Here is a 19,543-nt window from a genome sequence, read left to right on the forward strand (position 1 = left end):
TACATTCTTTTCTTGAGGGGTTTAGTTTTATCTAACATTGTCACATCAATAAATGTTTTTGCGTTGGTTGTTCTGGATAGTTCAGCTTCTTCTGATGATGAACTAGGTGGTGAAGTGCTCTCGTTCGAAGTGTAGGTTGAGGTTGGGGGTGAGGTAGATATGTAGCCAAGGGCGTCCACTTGTGCTACCTCGTTACCATTCTCGTCCAAGGTGATTGAGTGATTTTCCAGGTCATAGTAGAGTTGGTTGAGGTCATTGGTAGAGAGGGATAGTGTGCTGCTGGAGCTAATGTCTCTATCGGTCTCCACTCTACTATCTTCTCTGGTATTCAGGGCTGTATTTAACAAGAAATTCCTGATGGTGATGGACAGGTTCTCTGAGAATCCATCGTACTCTGGTGTGGTGATAATGTTGTTGTTCTCGTCTATAGCGTCAAGGTGTTGACAGGAACACAACCGCAATCCGTCCAAGGTAGGGTGGTGGTAGGGCTCCAATACTCCATGATCATCTAGGTTATCTCCAGGCTGGTCCATGGTAGATCCTAAAAAGAGTTAGTGCGCGTGCTCCAACCGGTTCCTTGGGGTATCCTGGCTATGGTAATCTAAACAAAAGAAGTTTTAATAATCTTTTATTAATCCTTTTATCCCTGGGATATTCTAGAAATTCTTTTCGTTACAGATAGACCTATAATGGATTGATTAGTTATCTCTGTTTCTGTTAAATATATCTGTTTCCTGAATTTAAACAATATTTTATATAAAATTTTATAAGTACAATTAGTATTTACATATCGTATTAATTTCTTTGGGTACATTACTCGTATATATGTATAAGTATAGGGTTTTACTAACAATAGTTGGTAACCCTTGTTTGTATATTTTGTATATGTACATATGGTATATACCAATGTTGGCATTAGCTGTATTTATTTATTTTTAACACGAATAAATTTTAATCATTTTAAAGGCTAATGTCTTACATTACATCGCTGTCAAGTATACCTTTTAGACTTAATATCTACAAAATATATCGTTCGACGTCCGTAATTAAATTTTACGTAACAATAAGTTGTCAACCCTTTGTTTATATTTGGGCGGTCAAAAGTGATAGGGGTTGGATTTGAGCGAGGTTATAAAAAGCTGGCGGCCCAGTAATTATGCTCATTTCATTAATAATTGTCTTTGCGAGCGGAGCTTGCGTTCGAGTGTTTAATTTTACCGCTAAATTCCAAGAGAATTTATATAAAAGTGATAAAATATAGTAACCCGTTTGTTTTATATGAATGTTTTCATGTTATAGATTGTTGATATGCCCATTATTGCACTCGTTAGCCGCTATTTAAGACTCAAGAATCTTATTTTCTTCGTCGATAAGGCCTTTATCACTGTATTTTTTAACGAAAGTGGGTTAGAAGCAATATGGGTACATCTTCAATATATGACAATTTTGTTTTATATAATATTTGTAGTTTTGATAGGACATATCTGAATCATCAGGTAAATAGACGTACCTTGCTTTGTTTACGTTTTCCGTCTGCAAAAGTTAAATTCGTTCATCGTAAGCAAAACTTATATTGACACAGATATGTTCCATCATTTTATTTGTTTTAGCTTTTGATTACAGAGTCCCTTTTTATAATCAAAATTTATTTAGTCTTGGCTCAAATCTTCTAAAACAATTTTACTATAGGTTTTAAAATAAGATTTTCTTTTTACTTAATTCAATTGTAATGATGCTAATTGATAGGTTATTTACGTTACGAGTAACTCAACCATATTTATTTTAAAATGGTCGCTTACAAAAATTATATTTAGCTAGCTTTATCGAAAGTACTTTTAAAACGTCATTGAAAATATTCAGATTTAGCTAGTACATAAGTTTTAATTGCTTGATACATCATAATGAAAATGTTTAGATAGCTCAGCGATAGCTATTTTTAAACGTTGAATCATGTAAAATTAATTACATACTCTTTTACTTAGTTGAATTTACTTTTGAATAATAAAACAAAGTTTTAATGCTTAAATAGCTTAACGATAGCTATTTTTAAGCGTTGAATCATGTAAGATTAATTACACATTCTTTAACTTAAGTAAATTTACTTTTAAGTGATAAATCAAAGTTTTAATGGTTAGGTAGCTCAACCATAGTTGCTTAGAATACTTAAAAAAAATATTTGTGTGTACAGTCTCTTTCATAAAGTCAATTTTACTATATTGCCTTTCAGAATCACTAGTCCTTTAAATTTACATCTGCTCATAATGTATATTCCTGACAGCCTCGACGCGCATCAGAATATTAAGGAAAGATTCGAGGAATCGATGAGAGCGGCTGCGGCCACTCTTGCCAATTCCTCGTTTCTCGACACATCCTTAGACGACTCGAGTTCAGTGTACAGCGACCAGTCTGGGATGCCAAGCCTTGCTGATGTCGCTGACCATGGGAGTACAAGTACTTTTGATACTGTAGAGTCCGAAAGGGATCAAGGGGAGATGTTTGGCAACGAGCATCTCTCACTGATGCTTAGTAGAACGATACAAATCATCTGGTCTCTCCTCAATTCGGTGATGCAGAACTCCTGCGGTGACATTGGTGACGATGTTGCCGGAGGTGATTCTGGGTCTGCCGAGTCGAGGAGAGACCAGAAGACGAGTCTGGACACATTCAACATGGATGGCTTAATTAACATGTTGTTGGGTTTAGGCTTGTTTTCATGTGCTCTCATAGTGGTCTTCTTCGGTGCTGTAGGGCTTGAGACTCTAACAAGATTAGACAACACCTCAGACAGGTCGCTGGCTCGCTGGATAAGAGATGTATGTACGCGCCTCCGAAACATAGGCGTCAGGACCATTGAGCTTCTTCACTGCGGTAACAGGACCAACAGGACTAGATCTGAGGTTACGTCGCCAACTGTGGAGCCGTCGGGTACCATGTATGAAGCCGCATCCTCTGTGATGGATGATATTCTGTCAGATACACAGGTGAGTTTTCTTCTGTTGTATATTTCTTTTCTGTTTTGTATAATTTTTTTTTCTAGCCACCCGTTTTGTCTAATAAAGCATCATGTTGTTGCGGGGTTGTTCTGTCCTATTCTCACTTCCTCAACGTTGACTTTCGGCTCTTCCATATATATCGCTCACCGTTTATAGTCGTTTTATGTCGCCAGAGAAATCCGCTCGGTTACCGCAATTAAATTGAGATACCAGTTAACCTTTACTAAAATCTTAATTAGCAACCTAATATTATTTCCCTCTGGGAAGGTTAAGAGTTTGCTCGTGCCGCACGTTTCTCATTGGGGTTTAAATGTTAGATCAAAAACTTTAATGTTTTCTTTTTGTTTTAGGGTCCCTCTTCTAGTCCATCGACTCCAGCAGAAGTAAGGTCCAGAGTTGGGCTGTTTGCCGTACACCGTCTGTCTGCCACTAAGGATCGAGTTACTGGAAGTAATGTGCCTGCGGGGTTGGACACCTCGACGGGAAGCCCTGGCTTCCGTCCGTTGATCTTTGATCAAACAGAGCGTCTACATGTAAGTATCCATGCTTTAGTTTTCTATTAATTTTCGGAAAGAGGCTGCACATTTGTACACGTATCTAGAAGTATTTGCAACTAAAAGTCTTTTATTGGTAGAATATTAATCTTAAAATGTATGGTTGCATAAGCATTTTTGAACCGATCTAAGATTTTAATTCTAGTATAAAGTGGGTTGAATTACTACCTAATCATATAGCTTTCAGGATTTTAGGCATTCTTATTTCCTGATTTTCCTAGATTCTTTATTGGCGTTGCGATTAAACTAATAGGATCTATTATATTTTAGGCGACCAACTCAGTCAATCTGGAGGAACACTATACAAACATGCTAAGGTTTAGTCCGCCCAGTACTGGAGGGTCTGCAGAAGGATCCAGCTACAGTTCATCTCTATGCCTTAGTCGCATTGATTCCCCATCTGCAGCGGACCTTTCAGCGGTAAGTTTGCTAAATTCTTTTAATATTATTATTCGCTAAAATTATGCGACTTAGGGTAAAGGGTTTGGTGATTCTAGCTATGCTTATATACAATAAGTTATTTTAACTATAGTGTTTATCCCTTTCCAATGGTTAGCAATATGACTTTAGAGGATTTAATAAAAATTTTCTAAAAGTATCAGGACTGCTCAATTATCTATATGGGTAAACATTATTATATTTCTCCCTGATATTTGTTAAGATTTCTGTTTTAACTAATATTTACTTCCCTATTTTAGGAAGCGGAAGATACACTTCCTCTGGTGAACGTGTTCGAGATCGATATACCATCCAGCCAGTTCGGTTCCATGGGTAGTGAGATTCGGTTCCCATTGCCAGAGAGAATTGTTGGAGGTTTAGAGCGGCTGTGTCTTACAGTCGAGACTCCCACCCCATCTCTTCCGCCAGAGACTGCCTCAGAGACGGCTAGCCTGACTTCAGTTGTACGTTCGTCGGATAATAGCAGGGAGGAGTCCGATGCTGAAGGTGTCCCTCGGCGACGGGGTTCTGCCGGCCCTAAGCGTACGCGTTGAAGTGGCGAATGTTAGCTTGGTCATAGACATTGTAATTTTTTTATTAGACAAAAACTGCTCAGACACGTGTGACAAAATTCTTAATCTATGTAACTAGTCAAAATAGTGATTACTATTTAGTAAAATATTAGACGTTATGACTTTCATACTGTACAAGACCAAATAATTTACACCATTGTTATTTTGTTATATCATTACATGTTAGCTTGTAAGGAACTTAGTTTGTAAGGAAATAATGGTATAAGGTTGTATTTTCTTTTCCCCTAATTTAAAACTTCGTGTAATCTCAATTACTTTCGTCATAGTTGAACTAAATTTCTTTTCTCAATATTATATTAACAATTCTAATTCAGCCTTATATCACAATTTATTCATTCTTGTTAGCTTTTAAGGGTTATGTACATAGATATTTAGTCGAACTTGCGCCTCAGTACCTTTTCTCTGATCTTTCATTTATATCCATCCCTGTGCATTAATCGTGAATTTTAATTGTGCTGTGATATATATATAGAGGACCTGTAAATAGCATATATTTTTTTTGTAACCGATATCTAAGTAGACTGAAAGACTGACGTTAGACAAAGCTATTTAAATATGCCTATTCAAGTACTTGTAAGAGAGATATGTAAAGACTGTTTGTAAATTTTAATATTTGAGCAATTAAAGTAGTATCATTGGTCGGGTAATTTCATTAAGGAAGAATTGTTTAACCTATTAAGGTTTAGAGTATATATCATTCTTCTTCAAAGCTATAGAACTTTACATCCCTTTAATTAAGTTTCGGGGTAAAATTTTCTTAGGTCTGTCATTAAAGTTAAATCTAAGTTTTTATTTCCACCAAATAGAATTCTCCTGATTCGAATAGAGTCGTTGATAGGCTATGTGCCTATATATATATAAGTTTTTGCATTTATTGCTCAATTGTTTTTAATGATCTCGGAATTTTTCTTATGTGCCAGTATACAGCTTAAGTCCAAAAAAAAAGAAATATATTTACTAAATTTGTTAAAACTTGTCAGAAATCTTTCTTATTATCACAATTTTGTTTTCCAAAGATTTTGTTAAATGAACGTTTATATTCTGTTTTCGAAATTGTCTTAACTTTATAATTTTCACCAAAGATAAATATTTGTCAAATTTTTATACCTTTTCTAAAGACTATCTACTTTTGTTAAAATCTTTTTCTAAAGATTATCTACTTTTGTTAAAATAAATATAGAGATTTTAAGTTACATATATACTTGTTAATTACTGGTTTAATATATGTTGTGTAAAATTCTATTTACATAGCTACTCTATATGCGTTACTTGTTCGTTTGTCACGTTAGTAGTGATAATAATTAAATTAAATTGTTACCTTTATGAAGCGTTTAGCCTAGTTTTAAAGTTCGCTTATTTTATAACAATTAAATGAGTAATAACATTACCTACTATGTTCTTTTGGTATCATAGTTACTATATATGTGGTTTATTTTCTTACCGTTTCTATCATTACCCTTTTAGATAAATCATATAATAATAACGTGGAGATTTTTATAAGAACGTACAAGAATATAAGTACAATATTGTATAGGTAAGTACGAGAGTATTATATTTTCCGTTTGGCAAAGTCTTTTATATCATTGGGAATGTCCGTAAGTCTTTCCATCTGGATACATTAGAAATCAAGTCATAGGAGTCATGTTAACTTGTATATTTATCTGACTATTCTGTTTGAGTTTCTAGGTCGATAACTAGCGGTAGTTGCGGCGGGGTGACCTCTCCTGCCGTAGATTACCGTTAGGTTATGATGATGTGCATCTGGTCGTTGAGGGATAAGCGTTCTACCGCGTATACGCAAACTCCTCTGAAATACTCTTAATATTCTTTTCAAGAGTCTGACTAGGAATGTGGTGATCCTGTCTAATATTATGACCATGATAATTGTTATCGATACGTATATAGCTATTTCTTCTATATGAGCGAAGATAGTTCTAATGGTCAATGGTTCTTTAGGTTTAGGTGGGCACAGTGATTCTGACGCAAATGGTAAAGTTCGTGCCGTGGTCTGTCGGTCATATCCTAATGCGAACTGTGTGATCGTATCTCCCAATGTGAGATTATATGATCCTCCTGTTATAATAAAAGGAGTGGATGTAATAGTTATTGATGCATTCTCTAAACTACGATTAGTATTCTCACTCAAGCTAGTAAAGACAATTCCATCTTGCACATGAGCGTAGGGATAAGTCTGTTTTGTCAAAGGGCAGTGCTGGGTTATCAATGTTTCATTAACGCTAAGTAGTCCCTTAAGACACTGGTCAGCTTCAACCGGTAGATAAGCGTTATAGTAAGATTGTCTGTATACTCTTTTGGTTTTATCCAAGTAATAAATGGAATCGATATAGCACTCATCAAAAGGAATTGGTGCGTATCTGTAGATTTTTATTGGCTCAGAACTTAATTCCATGGATAGGATAGTGGTGAATGATGTTGTACCACCACTTAAACGGCTTTGGACTTCCAATCCAAGATTATGAGTATAGTCCAAGTTAAGCTCTTGCCTTACAAAAGTTTTAATAGAGTCTGTGATGTCCGTCTTTGCAAGATCTTGAATTAGAGTAAGTCTGAAGTTTAAGTCTGCTTTAAGCTCTTCTAAGTTCGTGATGGCTAAGTTGCTCAAGCTATCAACATAAGAGTATTCTGCTGTTTGCACAAAGTTAGCTGCTTTGGCATGAAGAGTTATACCACTTACAATTTGTGGCACTATCTCCGCAAGCAATAACTGTGTAAAATCAAACTTATCATGATCTAGCTTATAAGAAAGTTTATTTACGTTATTAGTCACTTCAATGCGGTTAGAACTTATTAAAGGAGTTACTGTTTCAATAGCTTCCTTGATTTTGCGGATAAGTTTTATTACTTCAATAAGCAAGTCCTTAATCTTTTTGGTATATAACTTGCCTATAAGTTTAGTTTGTGCTGAAGTGAATGTGCTTCCATCGTAGCTAATGTCTAATTGAGTCTTCAGGCCATCATAGATTGCTATTTCAGGCGCTGTATTGCCTACAGATATATCAACTTGAATGGATTGAATTGCTACAGCAGTGTAGCCTATATACTCTCCACTTTGATAGTGAGTGGGTATCAAGTCTGTCATTGTGTTTGCTGTTGTACTATAGTAGTACGTACTTAGTATTATTAATATTATCTTAGAATACATTGTTAAACAGTTAAGTTATTTAATAGATGCTTGTATCCACAATCAAAAGTTACTTTTCTGACTGATACACTTACACTAATAGATAAGGTCTTCACTGCTTGGAGTTCTATGATAAACTAACTTATTTTTCCAAAATCTATTTATTATCCCACTTTCGCTACTGCTAGATCCTGAGTGGGCGTTTCCGGTTTTTAACTATAATTAAAGTTTTGACATATTTTTTGTATGTAGATTGGTTATAGGCTTAATAACTAATCAAGTTCATCTCAATTCAAGGCATATATATATAGGTTGTCTAATAATATTGTTATGCTTGTGTGATTTACATATTTTATATTAGATATTTTGACTTTTAACTCAATTTTGTATATATTGGGTTACGCAGTGACATGCGTATATTTGTACAGTTTGTATTACTCGTTTGACTCTGTTTAGACTATACAGATTCAAAACTTATACATATACAATTTTCCTTTTATATATTTTTGTGTATAAATATTTTTGAAGGGATCGACTTATTTAGTCGACGTGTATTGTATATGGTTGGTCTCCCCCTGTCAAGAGAGAAGACGTAAATTTTACCACTGGATATATAACCTTGAGTGGGAAAATTCTACATAAATTATGATATCTCTGTTATCAGATTAGAATAACATACTATTATATTTCCCGAGTTTACAGGGTAAACGGAAATGTAAGTGATTGTTATTGGAATAGATTTATATCTCTTGAAATCTGGTATTATAATTTATGTTCAATGTTTTATAGATATGAATTCTGTACGTGTCCAGAATTATAGGTTTTGTATTAATTAAATTTGCATTTTGTTATAATGGTAATAATTCCGCTGCTTATTTGTGCATAAAGAGATGACTGTGCACATATTTCTGGTCGCAGATTTTGCTTTGGCCAGAATTATAAGCGGAAATGTCTCGTTTAGTTAATTATCTTTAGTCCATGACTTTATTGTAAGACTTTATAATTACTCTTTTGTATTCTCTATGAAAGTGTCAAAATATTAGCCAATTGGTTTGAAACTCTTTGATTTTAAAAGGGTATTTAACTTGTCTGTATTTATATCAGATCTCCTTTCAACCATATTTATTTTGAAAGCTTGCAATTTATTAATACTGTGAGAGGATATGTGTGATATTAGGATTGGTCCTACGTGGAAAGTATTTAATTAATTCCATGAATTTTCTGTAAGTTTACCTTTTATTTTTATGTGATTTTTAGTTGTAATTTTATCTTTAAGTATCAATTATTTAAACTTTTAAATATCCCTGTTTTATCAAAAATTGCGTACCGCATAAATATCGCGTAAGGAAAGAAGAGCAAAAGTGTTCCCTTCTTATAGTATGAGCCATAATTAGTTCATATGGTTTATAACTCAGATATTTTATGGCATTATTATTAGTTGTGTTTGTTGTTATAACAGTTCAAACCTACTTTGGTTAGAACTGTAATATACCTGCTATTCATTTGTTGACAAGATGCATTGGTATTTGGGTTATATTATAGTTCTGAATGAATTTTCGCTTGAAGTTTTAAAGTTCTAAAGACGTCTGAGTACAATATGCAAGAAAGAGAAACTTAATTTTGTTTTGACTGAAATTTTCTTTGAGGGTAGACAACGGTTTTTTTTTTCTAGTTATTAGATCTTTAAATAAAATCATTAATGGGTGAAAGTGTGGCATATCACAATATATTTACTGTTGCTGCGTTTTTATAATAAAAGTATGAAACGTATAGATTTGTCTGTACAGACCTTAATCAATAGCTTTTGTCTTTATCACTATTACATACAAATTAGATATACTTTCGTCGCAATACGGTTTTGGGCATATATTTCAGGCATTATTATAGGCTGATAGGTTAGGTATCCGAGATGTTTTCTTAGACCTAATGTTAACCACAAGGTTACTTAAGAATTATAATTCATAGGGTTTTTAGGCTAACAAAAATCTTAAGTTCAGGTGGTCCAATACTATTTTCCTTAACTTGCAAATGCAACGATAAGTGTGGTATCTTATCACCAGGAACGATATAGTATTGTATGATCATGTAAGAATTAGATCAGGTGATAAAAGTGGTTTGTGAGTTCTGGCAATGCATTTTATAATAAGACTATTGCATAAAAGCTAGAAGTGGTGCCAGCTTCATTTGACAGGTTATTTTACATGTCCATATGCTAGTTAAACTACCAAAATTGGTCTTGTTGCCAAAACTCTATTAATGTCCGCTAAGTTTCACCCTTGGGCTAGTATTGAGACGAAAGTCTTATCCAACCCGAGAATATGGGTGAGATCGAATATGCTATTGGTTCGTTTACGCATACTGTTGTGAACATGCGCATAAAAATCTTATTTCAGTATGATCTGTAAGTCCAGATATCTCTTGAAAACTTCTATGCTTGCTTTCAATTTATACTGTGATAGGCGTGTAAACTTAGAACCAAGGAAAAGTCACGACCTTTTAAGCAAGTGAAATTTTTCTTAAACTAGTCTTCTCTCTTTTATGTGCGTATTTCTCAGAATATTTAAAATGTATGTTCAACGATTCAGATTTTGGTCTTAGATAGTTCAATCAATTTAATGATATCTCCTAAGTATACTGGCTCCTGGAGTGGAGGAGTGTACTATCTAGCTCATGTCTTATATATATTTTTTTTTATACAATTTTGTCTTGTCTGTCTTAGGTTGAATTTTAGTGTAAGATTTGCTTCACAAGTAATAATAGTCTTCAGGCAAAGTCCCAGTGTTATTTTGGCACTGCTGGTTGTCCAAGCCTTGTCTGTCTATTTGTGAATGTATGAAGATTCTAGAACTATGCCATAAAACATTAGCTATATTACTATTCAAGTTTTTCTTTTTTTTTTTTTGAAATAGTAGTGTGTGAAAATTTCAATCTTGACCATACACCTTATCCTAATTTCTACAACATCATTTATGTGTTCACCGAGTTTACTGTATTCAGGAGTAGATGAGATTGGAATTTTATTTAGCATTAAGATGATAATCAGATTAAGATCACTCATGATATGTGAGTGCCCTGTTCGATAGCTGTATGAATTAAAGTGTATCTATCAGCTTAATAAGTTAATCAATGTAATTATTGATTTTGTGTTTCAGATTGGTATAAGAGTATTATTGGGTTGGTTACTAGTAATTAGAGTGATCTAATTAATAGCTGGTGTGTTTCGGGCTATGGCAAGTTGATCCAATTCGTCATCAGATTCGTCTACTTCTGGTAGCATAGGTAGTCCATATATGAATGATCCTGAGAAGTCAAAATCAACGACTACCTCTCTGACAATAGATTGGTCGCTGGACTCTATGTAACCAGTGATAACTGTGTTGGTGATAGTGTGATTGGAGTTGTTGATTATTAGTGCTCTGCCACTGAGTTGTCCATCATCATTGATAATGAGTTGTGTTTGTCCAGGTAAGATCTTAATTCCTGCATTTTCGTTTGAAATATGATCGTCGCTGAGGATCACTTGTGTTCCAGGTGCTAGGTTGAAAAAGTGGTTGATATTCATTACTATCACTTGGGTTTCTTTAGCTTTGATCTTTTTAACTACTCCTGTACAGAGCTGGAGCTCAAGTTCAGAACAGAAGATACTGCTCAGCGGTCCTTCAGGGTGAAGAATAGAATACAAACACGGTGCTAACCGGTACTTGTCTGTGACAGGCGTCCATGTTAGCTGTAGGCTTCTAATACCATTCAGTCCAATTATCATAGGTGCGATATCCTCATGGTCTTTAGCTACGATTGAAAAGAGAATTGGGTAATGACGGCTTGAAAATGATGTGGGGCGAATCATGAGAGTTACTTCATTGGGTTCGGGGATCTTGTGATCTGCACATGTAACTGGTAGATCATGACTTTCTTCCAACTGATTCTTATCATCGTTCATTACTATGCCAAACAATTTGCTATAGTACCTGGCTGATATGATGTTTTTATCTGTTGCTGAGTCAAGTAAGGCTGTCATACGTACGTCATAGTCATATTTACAATCTATTTCTTCTGGCATACAACCAGAGCAATGAAGGTACAATTTTCTTTCTTCCTCCTTTGCTGGTGTAGTGTTATCTCTTACTTGATCTTTAGGCTCATTGGGAATTATTTCCGCTGTGGCAGCTTTGATTCCACTGAGGTTACAATCTTTAGATGATTCCTCAGCATTGGCTTTAGCCCAGTCTTCGTATGTTTGCCTGAAGACACCACTAGGTTTCACCTTACCACTATGGTACAATTCCATCATGGCTGGCCTTCCAGGACATAGGTGTCGAGAATGGTATAACTCTTTACCATATGTCTTATAACAGTTGGTACAGAAAGCTGATGTCAATACAGTTGGGTATAACCGCCCTGTATCATCACATAATAATCTACATCCATCAGATATGTTGTGAGAATATTGTCCACATGCTACACAGTAGCGTCCAGGTGATAATCTATAAGAAGCTTGATAATCCCGCTTGGTATTTCTTTGAAACTGCCTATCCCTGTTATCCCTGTGATAAGGTTTGGGATTGGGTGCTTTTGTAGACATTTCTCTAACGGTAGATTTCCTTCTATGATAATTTGAGATAGCCTCTATTTTGGTAATTTGTCTGTCTCGGTAGTTAGCTCTTCTTTCTTTAGATTTCGAAGGGTTGGTGGTGTGGGTTCTCTTGTGTTCTACACTCTTTGTACAGTTTGTGCAGAGATTCTTCCCAACTTCAAATGAACCACTCGTGCTAGGTCTACCAAGTTGTATTGTGTTCAGTTTCTGTGAGAGTAGAAGTTCTTCTGCTGGCTCTGCTACTTTTGTCCGCCTGTGGGGAACAGTTTTCCACGTGTCTGGTAAGTTAGCTTGAGTTGATAGTGAGGCCAGAGATATTGCATTCAATTCAGGACTCATATTTCTCTCACCAACTTGTTCTGGTTCTTCTAGATTGGATATTTGTATTTCCTCATAGGCATCGGAATCTCTAATGTCTGTATTAGCTGAAGGGGTGTTTATACCAGGTGTTGTCGAGCGTCCCCGACAAGGAGTGGTTTCCTTATCAGCTTCATCATCCTGCTGGCCTTGCTTGCGGGCATATGACATGATAATAGTTGTAAAGCCTTAGAACTAATTGTAAGTTCTTTTAGATGCCAGTGGAATGTTGTACTATTTTTATGATAAAAATAGCGGAAGTTCGAGAGGAGTACAAATAATAGGTATGGTTTAAAACAATCAAGAATCTGTTTAAGTTAACAATTCTTTGCTTTAAAATGTGTTTAGCTATAGATGGATGTGATATATACTTCACCTATAGTTGTTTCTACGTCGTATATACGTGCGTGTGAGCTTTTGATTGATATTCTAAAGATGTGCGCTAGTGCACCCTTATCCTTAATTAAGCTCAACTGTAGAAACACTCCTACTTAACTTTTATATAGGTTTATTTATGGAGTCAATTTGAGCTAGTTAGCTATTCAAATTGGTTATCAAGTTAAGTAATGTTTGCAGCGGAGTTAATTTGGGTATGCTTATATACTATCGCAAATTAACTTTTAGTTTGCTCAGGAGTCGACTTTCCTAGCAAATTATGGTTGTCGAGAAAAAGAAACAGCAATTTATAATCCTTGTTGAACTCTTACTTCACTCTAAGGATATGTGTTTATAGCCTACGATCTACTTATTCCTGTAAGGCTATTATGAATATAACTTACTAAGGTTCACTCCCAAAGGATCGTCTATATTCTAATAATATTGCAACAATTTTGCCTGAATGTCAAAGATCTCGCCACCTCTTACTTATAGTTGTATTAGGGGTTTCCTTCCAATCCTATAACGTAATTTGCGCAAAATTGGGGCTTCACTTATGACTTCAATTCTTATAACTTTAATAAGATATACAATTTAGATATACCTATATTTATGTATGTAAAGATTGTTTTCAAAATTATCTAACCGGATGTAATCTAAGTATAATTAGTAGCAATACAATATTCAAGTGCAAGTTTACTCTAAGGAAGTGTGGGATCCTACACTAGGTGGCCAACCTATAATGTGGAGGTTCTCAATCAAACTTCAAAGGAGCCTATTCAACTTTGAATTAAACAATACTTATACTTTTTGAAAACTAATCTAACTGATTTTAGTGCACTTTTTTTTTTTTCTAACTTATCTAAAAGTAATCTGTTAGGTTATAAAAACTCTGGGCTATATATAGACACACTTTTATGTTACTTGGTTATAGTCTATGTGCTAGTAAGCCTAAGTAAACATACGTTTCTCGATATGCAACCTCCTGCTGCGTTTGGTTTATAGAACTTTGTCTCTTAAAGTGTGCTATTCAGTACATATAGGGCCTATATTGTTGACTATACTTTTATATCACTAATGGTCACTATCACTAGTAATTAACTTGTCTTCACTTTCACTGCTGAATCCTTGTGGTACATGAAATAGAAATGTTAGCATTAACAAAGTAAGTAAAAATTTAGTTTTCATGTCCCACTTATTGTTGAGTAAACTGTTTATTGTATTTATGTATGTATTTGTAAGGATCATATAAGAATTTTATAAGTGAAAATTGAATTAAAACTTTCTAAGTCAAAATAAAATAGAATTACTCTAAGTCCAAAGTTGGAAAATTTTGACTAAGTCCAAAAAGCTTCTAATAAAATTATTCTAAGTACAAAGTCAGCAAATTTTGGCTAAGGAGAAAATCTATGAAAATATCTTAAGTGCAAAATTAGTAAGTTTTGTCAAAAAAATCTTTTTCAATGAAAATTATACCAAGTACAAAACTAGTAAATTTCGACTAAGTCCAAAAAAAAAATTTTCTCCATGAAAATATGCTAAGTACAAAATTAGTGAATTTTGACTAAGTCCAAAAATTTCTTAATGAAAATATGCTAAGTACAAAATTAGTGAATTTTGACCAAGTCTAAAAATTTCTTAATGAAAATATGCTAAGTACAAAATCAGTGAATTTATCTTAGGACAAAAGAAATAGAATCACTCTAAGTCCAGACGTGGAATATTTTGTCCGAGATGAAATTCCCTAACAGTTCACTCACAAAGCTACTTTTAGAGGTTGCCCTTAAGTCAAAAGAAATAGAATCACTCTAAGTCCATTATTGGAATATTTTGACTAAGCGCAAATCTCGCTAAGTTAAGGATTTTAAAGTCATAAAGTATTAGAGTGTTAGAATTATCCTTCACCAAAAGAAATAGAATCTCTCTAAGTCCATAATTGGAATATTTTGGCTAAGACAGAAATACTCTAAGACAAAATTTTCTCTTAAGTGTGGAAAATGAAATTTGTTAATCTAGTTGGAAAAATTGCAATTATTACAAGTCCGAATTTTGGTAAATTTCCAACCAAGTTTCCAATTTCATAAAAATTACTATAAGTCCAGAGATTCAAAATTCTCTCTGTAACAAAAGAAATAGAACGGTGCTAAGTCCAAAAGTGGAATATTTTGCTCAGAGCATCAGGAAATCTTTGGAATTATTGCTGATTGCATACAGTAATTTGTTTACACTTATATCATTCCAACCGATCGATGTTGAGAATATCTTTGAGACTTTGAAATATTTTGTCTAAATCAAAATTTTGGAGGAAATAGTTATTTTGATACATCCGCATATAAATCAGAATTGCGTTAAGAATATAAGTCCTGGGCATGTATAAGTAAGTGCAAATCTCAGAAAATCGGTTCTAACGGCACCAAAGTATTAGTACAGTTTAACTTGAGTATAAATGCTACAAGTTTGTAATAATCTTTTGGCCCTTTACTACGACTCAAGAGTACTAACTGCTTTTGGCATATTGTTTCAGAAACATGGCCCCAAAGACAATATGTATCCCAACTAACAGCGTTTCCCGTGTTCTATAGGATTTGCTCCTAGGTTTTCATTTAATAAGACAGTTCAAAATGGTCCTTTACAAATAGTATTTTGATAGCTTATAAATGAAAAGTTACTCCATGCTTGATTCTTAATAAGTTCTGGTTTAAGTATCAAAGATTCAAGTATTTCAACACTTAGAGAACTTTTGAAAAAGTAAAAATCATACTAAGCCCGAAGATTTATATATATATACTCCGCCACCTAGCACAACTCCTAAATTTCAAAATTCTGACTAAGTCCAAAAAATCAAAATTTTGCACATAGCTCAATCATAGATTATTCCAACCCAAGTGTTTTACTAAAGAGAGGCGGACATGGAGGTGCCGGTGTGCTGGTATTCTCTAGGGCCTCTAGAGTGTCAACCAGTGCGAGTGTCCTTATAGGGCGGCGACCAATGGCCACAAATATGCTAGCATTCTCTAGGGCCTCTAGAGTGTCAGCTAGTGCAACTGCTCGTACACGAGGCTCTCAATTGCATTTGTGTCGTGCCTTTCAGTCCCTATCTCTTCAAACGCCTCATAGTCCTAACCTTGCTCTCAAATAGTTTCACAGGTTTTGGTAAATCCGATTTTGCCATAACTACAATTATTCGATTTTGGTAAAAATACCTGCCTTAGGCGGTTCGGGTACGGAAGGAAAAAAAAGAAAAAAAATTTATGAAGTAAAATTTTTCTAAGATACAACCGGTAAGTTGCACCATTGTGTGTGCGAATGGGGCGTTTGTCCATATTTAGGTATGGAGACCGCTCTTCTATGAGTACTACTAAAACCTAATTTTAATGCAATACACATAGACATTCTCATCGTTGGTTCGTTTGTTTAGAATGCTTAACCCTCTATTCCCACAAGTATAATACGAATTTGGTTGAGCTGGTGGAAGCTCAACAAAAGACCCACGCGAAGTATTATGTTGCTTTAACCTAAGAATAAATGGTTGGTTTTGATATTCGATCAGAATTATATAAGTATATTAAGTATTAAGGAAGGAAGATGTTTTTATAAAGTGTATTTATATTACAAGTGCATAAGTTAAGTATGAAAATATTTACAGGATAAGTGTTAAAATTATAAGTAGAGTGGGACAGAAATGTGCCCTAAGTCCCAAGCAGTGAATTGTGCTAAGTGTTAGAGTTCTAACATAAGGCCTGAGCTCAATTCATGCTAAGTACTAAGGGGCCTAAATTTAAACTACAATGCATGCCAAACAACTAAGTCATTACCTTTTAAAGCCAGAAAGAGAAGTTGATGGTAGGAGAGTTAATAAATAACTGAATAAATTCAAGAGGTACAATTAGCTCTGGACCAGGATTTTAGTGTTTGTCTGTGCAATTAAATATCTGTGTGTTAATATGTGACGTAAATCAGGCATGGTTGTAGGCATACATATATGTACTGGTTGTTTATATGATTACATTAACTATAAACATAATATCTTTAATAAACATATACTATTAGCAAATCACATACAGATTACCATGAATAGGCTAGCGTTACCCGTATATGGTGTCATATAGGTAAAGATAGGCTTATGGATGCATAAATTGATACAAATAATGCCTTGGGCCTAGCTAAAGTAATTGTGTCTTGCCCCTGAGTGCTACTAGATAATTGCAGGGCACGTGTCAATCAAAGATTCATAATATGATCTATATAGTGTTGACTTTATATCAAGCATAGATAGATAGTTGTGGATGCGAAGCATTTCTGTAAAAGTCTCATATGTACGTTCAAAGAATTTGAAAATTGAGGATCGCATCTCCAAATTGGATGTGCATATAATATCTCTCTATTTGAATACAGTCTAGAGTAAAGCTTTACTGGCTCTTATCAGTTTTTTAACTTTTTTATAGAAAGTAAATCTTTCACTACATATACTGCTCCTATTTGTTTGTAGGCTATTATAAATCAACATTTGTTGTTGTTGTAGTCCTGATTCTCTGAAGTTGGGACTCAGATGCACACGGAGACTGGAAGTGAGAATCCTTTGGCCAATCTTAGATTGGTAAGCTTCGCGCACAGCTGATTATATTTTATGTTACATTACAAGCTGACCCGCAATTCTCGTGGAAGCTACTCAATTATTTCATCACCCTGTCCTAGAGTTTTGGCAGGTGTTCCATATTAAGCCACCCTAATTAATGACACTCTCATACGAGGAGCATGGATGAGGGAAAGCATGGTTAAAGCTGCTTGTTTGGTAGAATCCTAACTGCGACAGCATTTGTTAACTAAGTGCAAAGTCTATGTGGGGACTTGAACTCGGTTTCACCCAACCACAGCGTAGTGTGCAAACCACTACACTATGGAATATCCGGAACACCCTTATAAATCAACATACAAAATGTGTGTGTATCTGCAAATGGCAGAACGCATTACTATCTTACCTGCGAATATGAGAGTTGTTTCCTTTTGTTTAATTGAGGAACCTTCATTCTAAAAAAATATTAATTATATAAAATGTTGGATTTTTAATAACAAAACCCTTCCCCACAATAATTATAAACCATCCCTTGACCTATAAATGCTAAAGGAGACCAAAGGAGATCCATATCATTTCAGTGGTTAGCAAAATCCTTCGCTAACAGACACAGACAAAAAGACTTCCTGTTACTTTTTTGATCGGACTCACTCATTTTTTCAATTTTAAATGTAAAAAACAAGGATGACAACATCCATAAAAGCGAAGCACCGAAACGGTAGGACAAACGGACATTAACACTTGTATAGTGTCAGAACTGAATAATCATAATATAAATGTATAAGAGTCTAAGCAAAATTGTAAGTAAATTTGTTGAAAAACTGCTTGATTTAGGATAATGTTTATGGACATACTTACATTTTTAAGACTTGATTATAGAGATGCTTCGCTTATTACAGTATACTTTGTTGTCCCAGGAATCAATATACAAAAATCAGATCAATCGGATGATTAGATCACATAAAAATTTGTTGTAAAAAAAGTAAAAAATCAACATGTTTAAAATGGACGTACGTGATGATTATAGAGTTGCTATGCTTTCTAAATCGTACCTAACTACTAAAGGAATCACCATGCAAAATTTAAAATCGATAGGACAATTCTAACATGCCTAAATTAACGAAAAAAGCTATCCGTTACGGACGGACGGACCGACCCTAATTATAGAAACCAACTCAGGACCCTTGAGAAGTTGCACTGTAAATGTAAACCATATTGGTTCAGCAGTTATCAAGATCCATTGGTACACATAGACAGACACACAGACAAAAAGACCTCTTGTTACTTTTATATGGATGAATATGAAAATATGTACCTTAATATTTTGTTTATTAATCTTGATGGCAATATCCCAAATTCCCTGGTCCATTCTAAAAGTATTGCGCAGCTACTCTATAACTAGTTCTGAAAATATTTCAAGCTGAAAGAAAGCTAAAAGCTTACAATGATAAAATAACATTAATAATACTGTTTAATTATACATCAAGTTTGCTATACATACAAGCATTAAATTATAAAATTTAGATATTATTAGTAGATTTTTTAAAAAATTAAAGACATTGCTCAAAAACAAAATCTATGTATTTTACCATCTAAATTAAACAGCGTTTTCCCTGTAAGTGCCTTGTTGAACATAATATCTCTCCCCTACCCTTATTCTAAACATAATTCAAATTAAGTGTGTAGGGGGAGAGTAGTTTTACGAAAGAAATGTTGGTCGCAAAGATAATTCTTTACTAATATTCTTTCTAATATCTGCAGTTATTAAGAAATAATCTCAATAATTTTGAGCAAACAACATTAATAATAAAAAACATTTAAACAACGATTACATAAATGATCTATTTGAATTAACTACGCAGATAATGCGAATTCAACAATATGAAGAAGATGTTGTTTATTTACTGTATTTTCTCGTATTCAT

At 34.3% G+C, this 19,543-nt stretch overlaps 1 protein-coding gene across 1 annotated transcript in view; it reads right to left on the reverse strand.

The window, feature by feature from the left end:
• Nucleotides 1-19,025, reverse strand: part of LOC145325805 (cytoplasmic dynein 2 light intermediate chain 1) — a 59,932-nt gene extending 40,907 nt beyond the window's left edge. The window contains exons 1-2 of the mRNA XM_080168764.1: nucleotides 18,935-19,025; nucleotides 18,026-18,074 (exon numbers count right to left, since the gene is read on the reverse strand). Coding sequence (XP_080024890.1) covers nucleotides 18,026-18,074; nucleotides 18,935-18,988 — 103 coding nt within the window. The 5' untranslated portion in view covers nucleotides 18,989-19,025. The remainder of the gene's footprint in view (nucleotides 1-18,025; nucleotides 18,075-18,934) is intronic.
• Nucleotides 19,026-19,543: the final 518 nt, after the last annotated feature.

The sequence above is a fragment of the Acartia tonsa genome, chromosome 8 (assembly GCF_053477335.1).
Source record: "Acartia tonsa isolate MP-2025a chromosome 8, ASM5347733v1, whole genome shotgun sequence".
NCBI lineage: Eukaryota > Metazoa > Arthropoda > Copepoda > Calanoida > Acartiidae > Acartia > Acartia tonsa.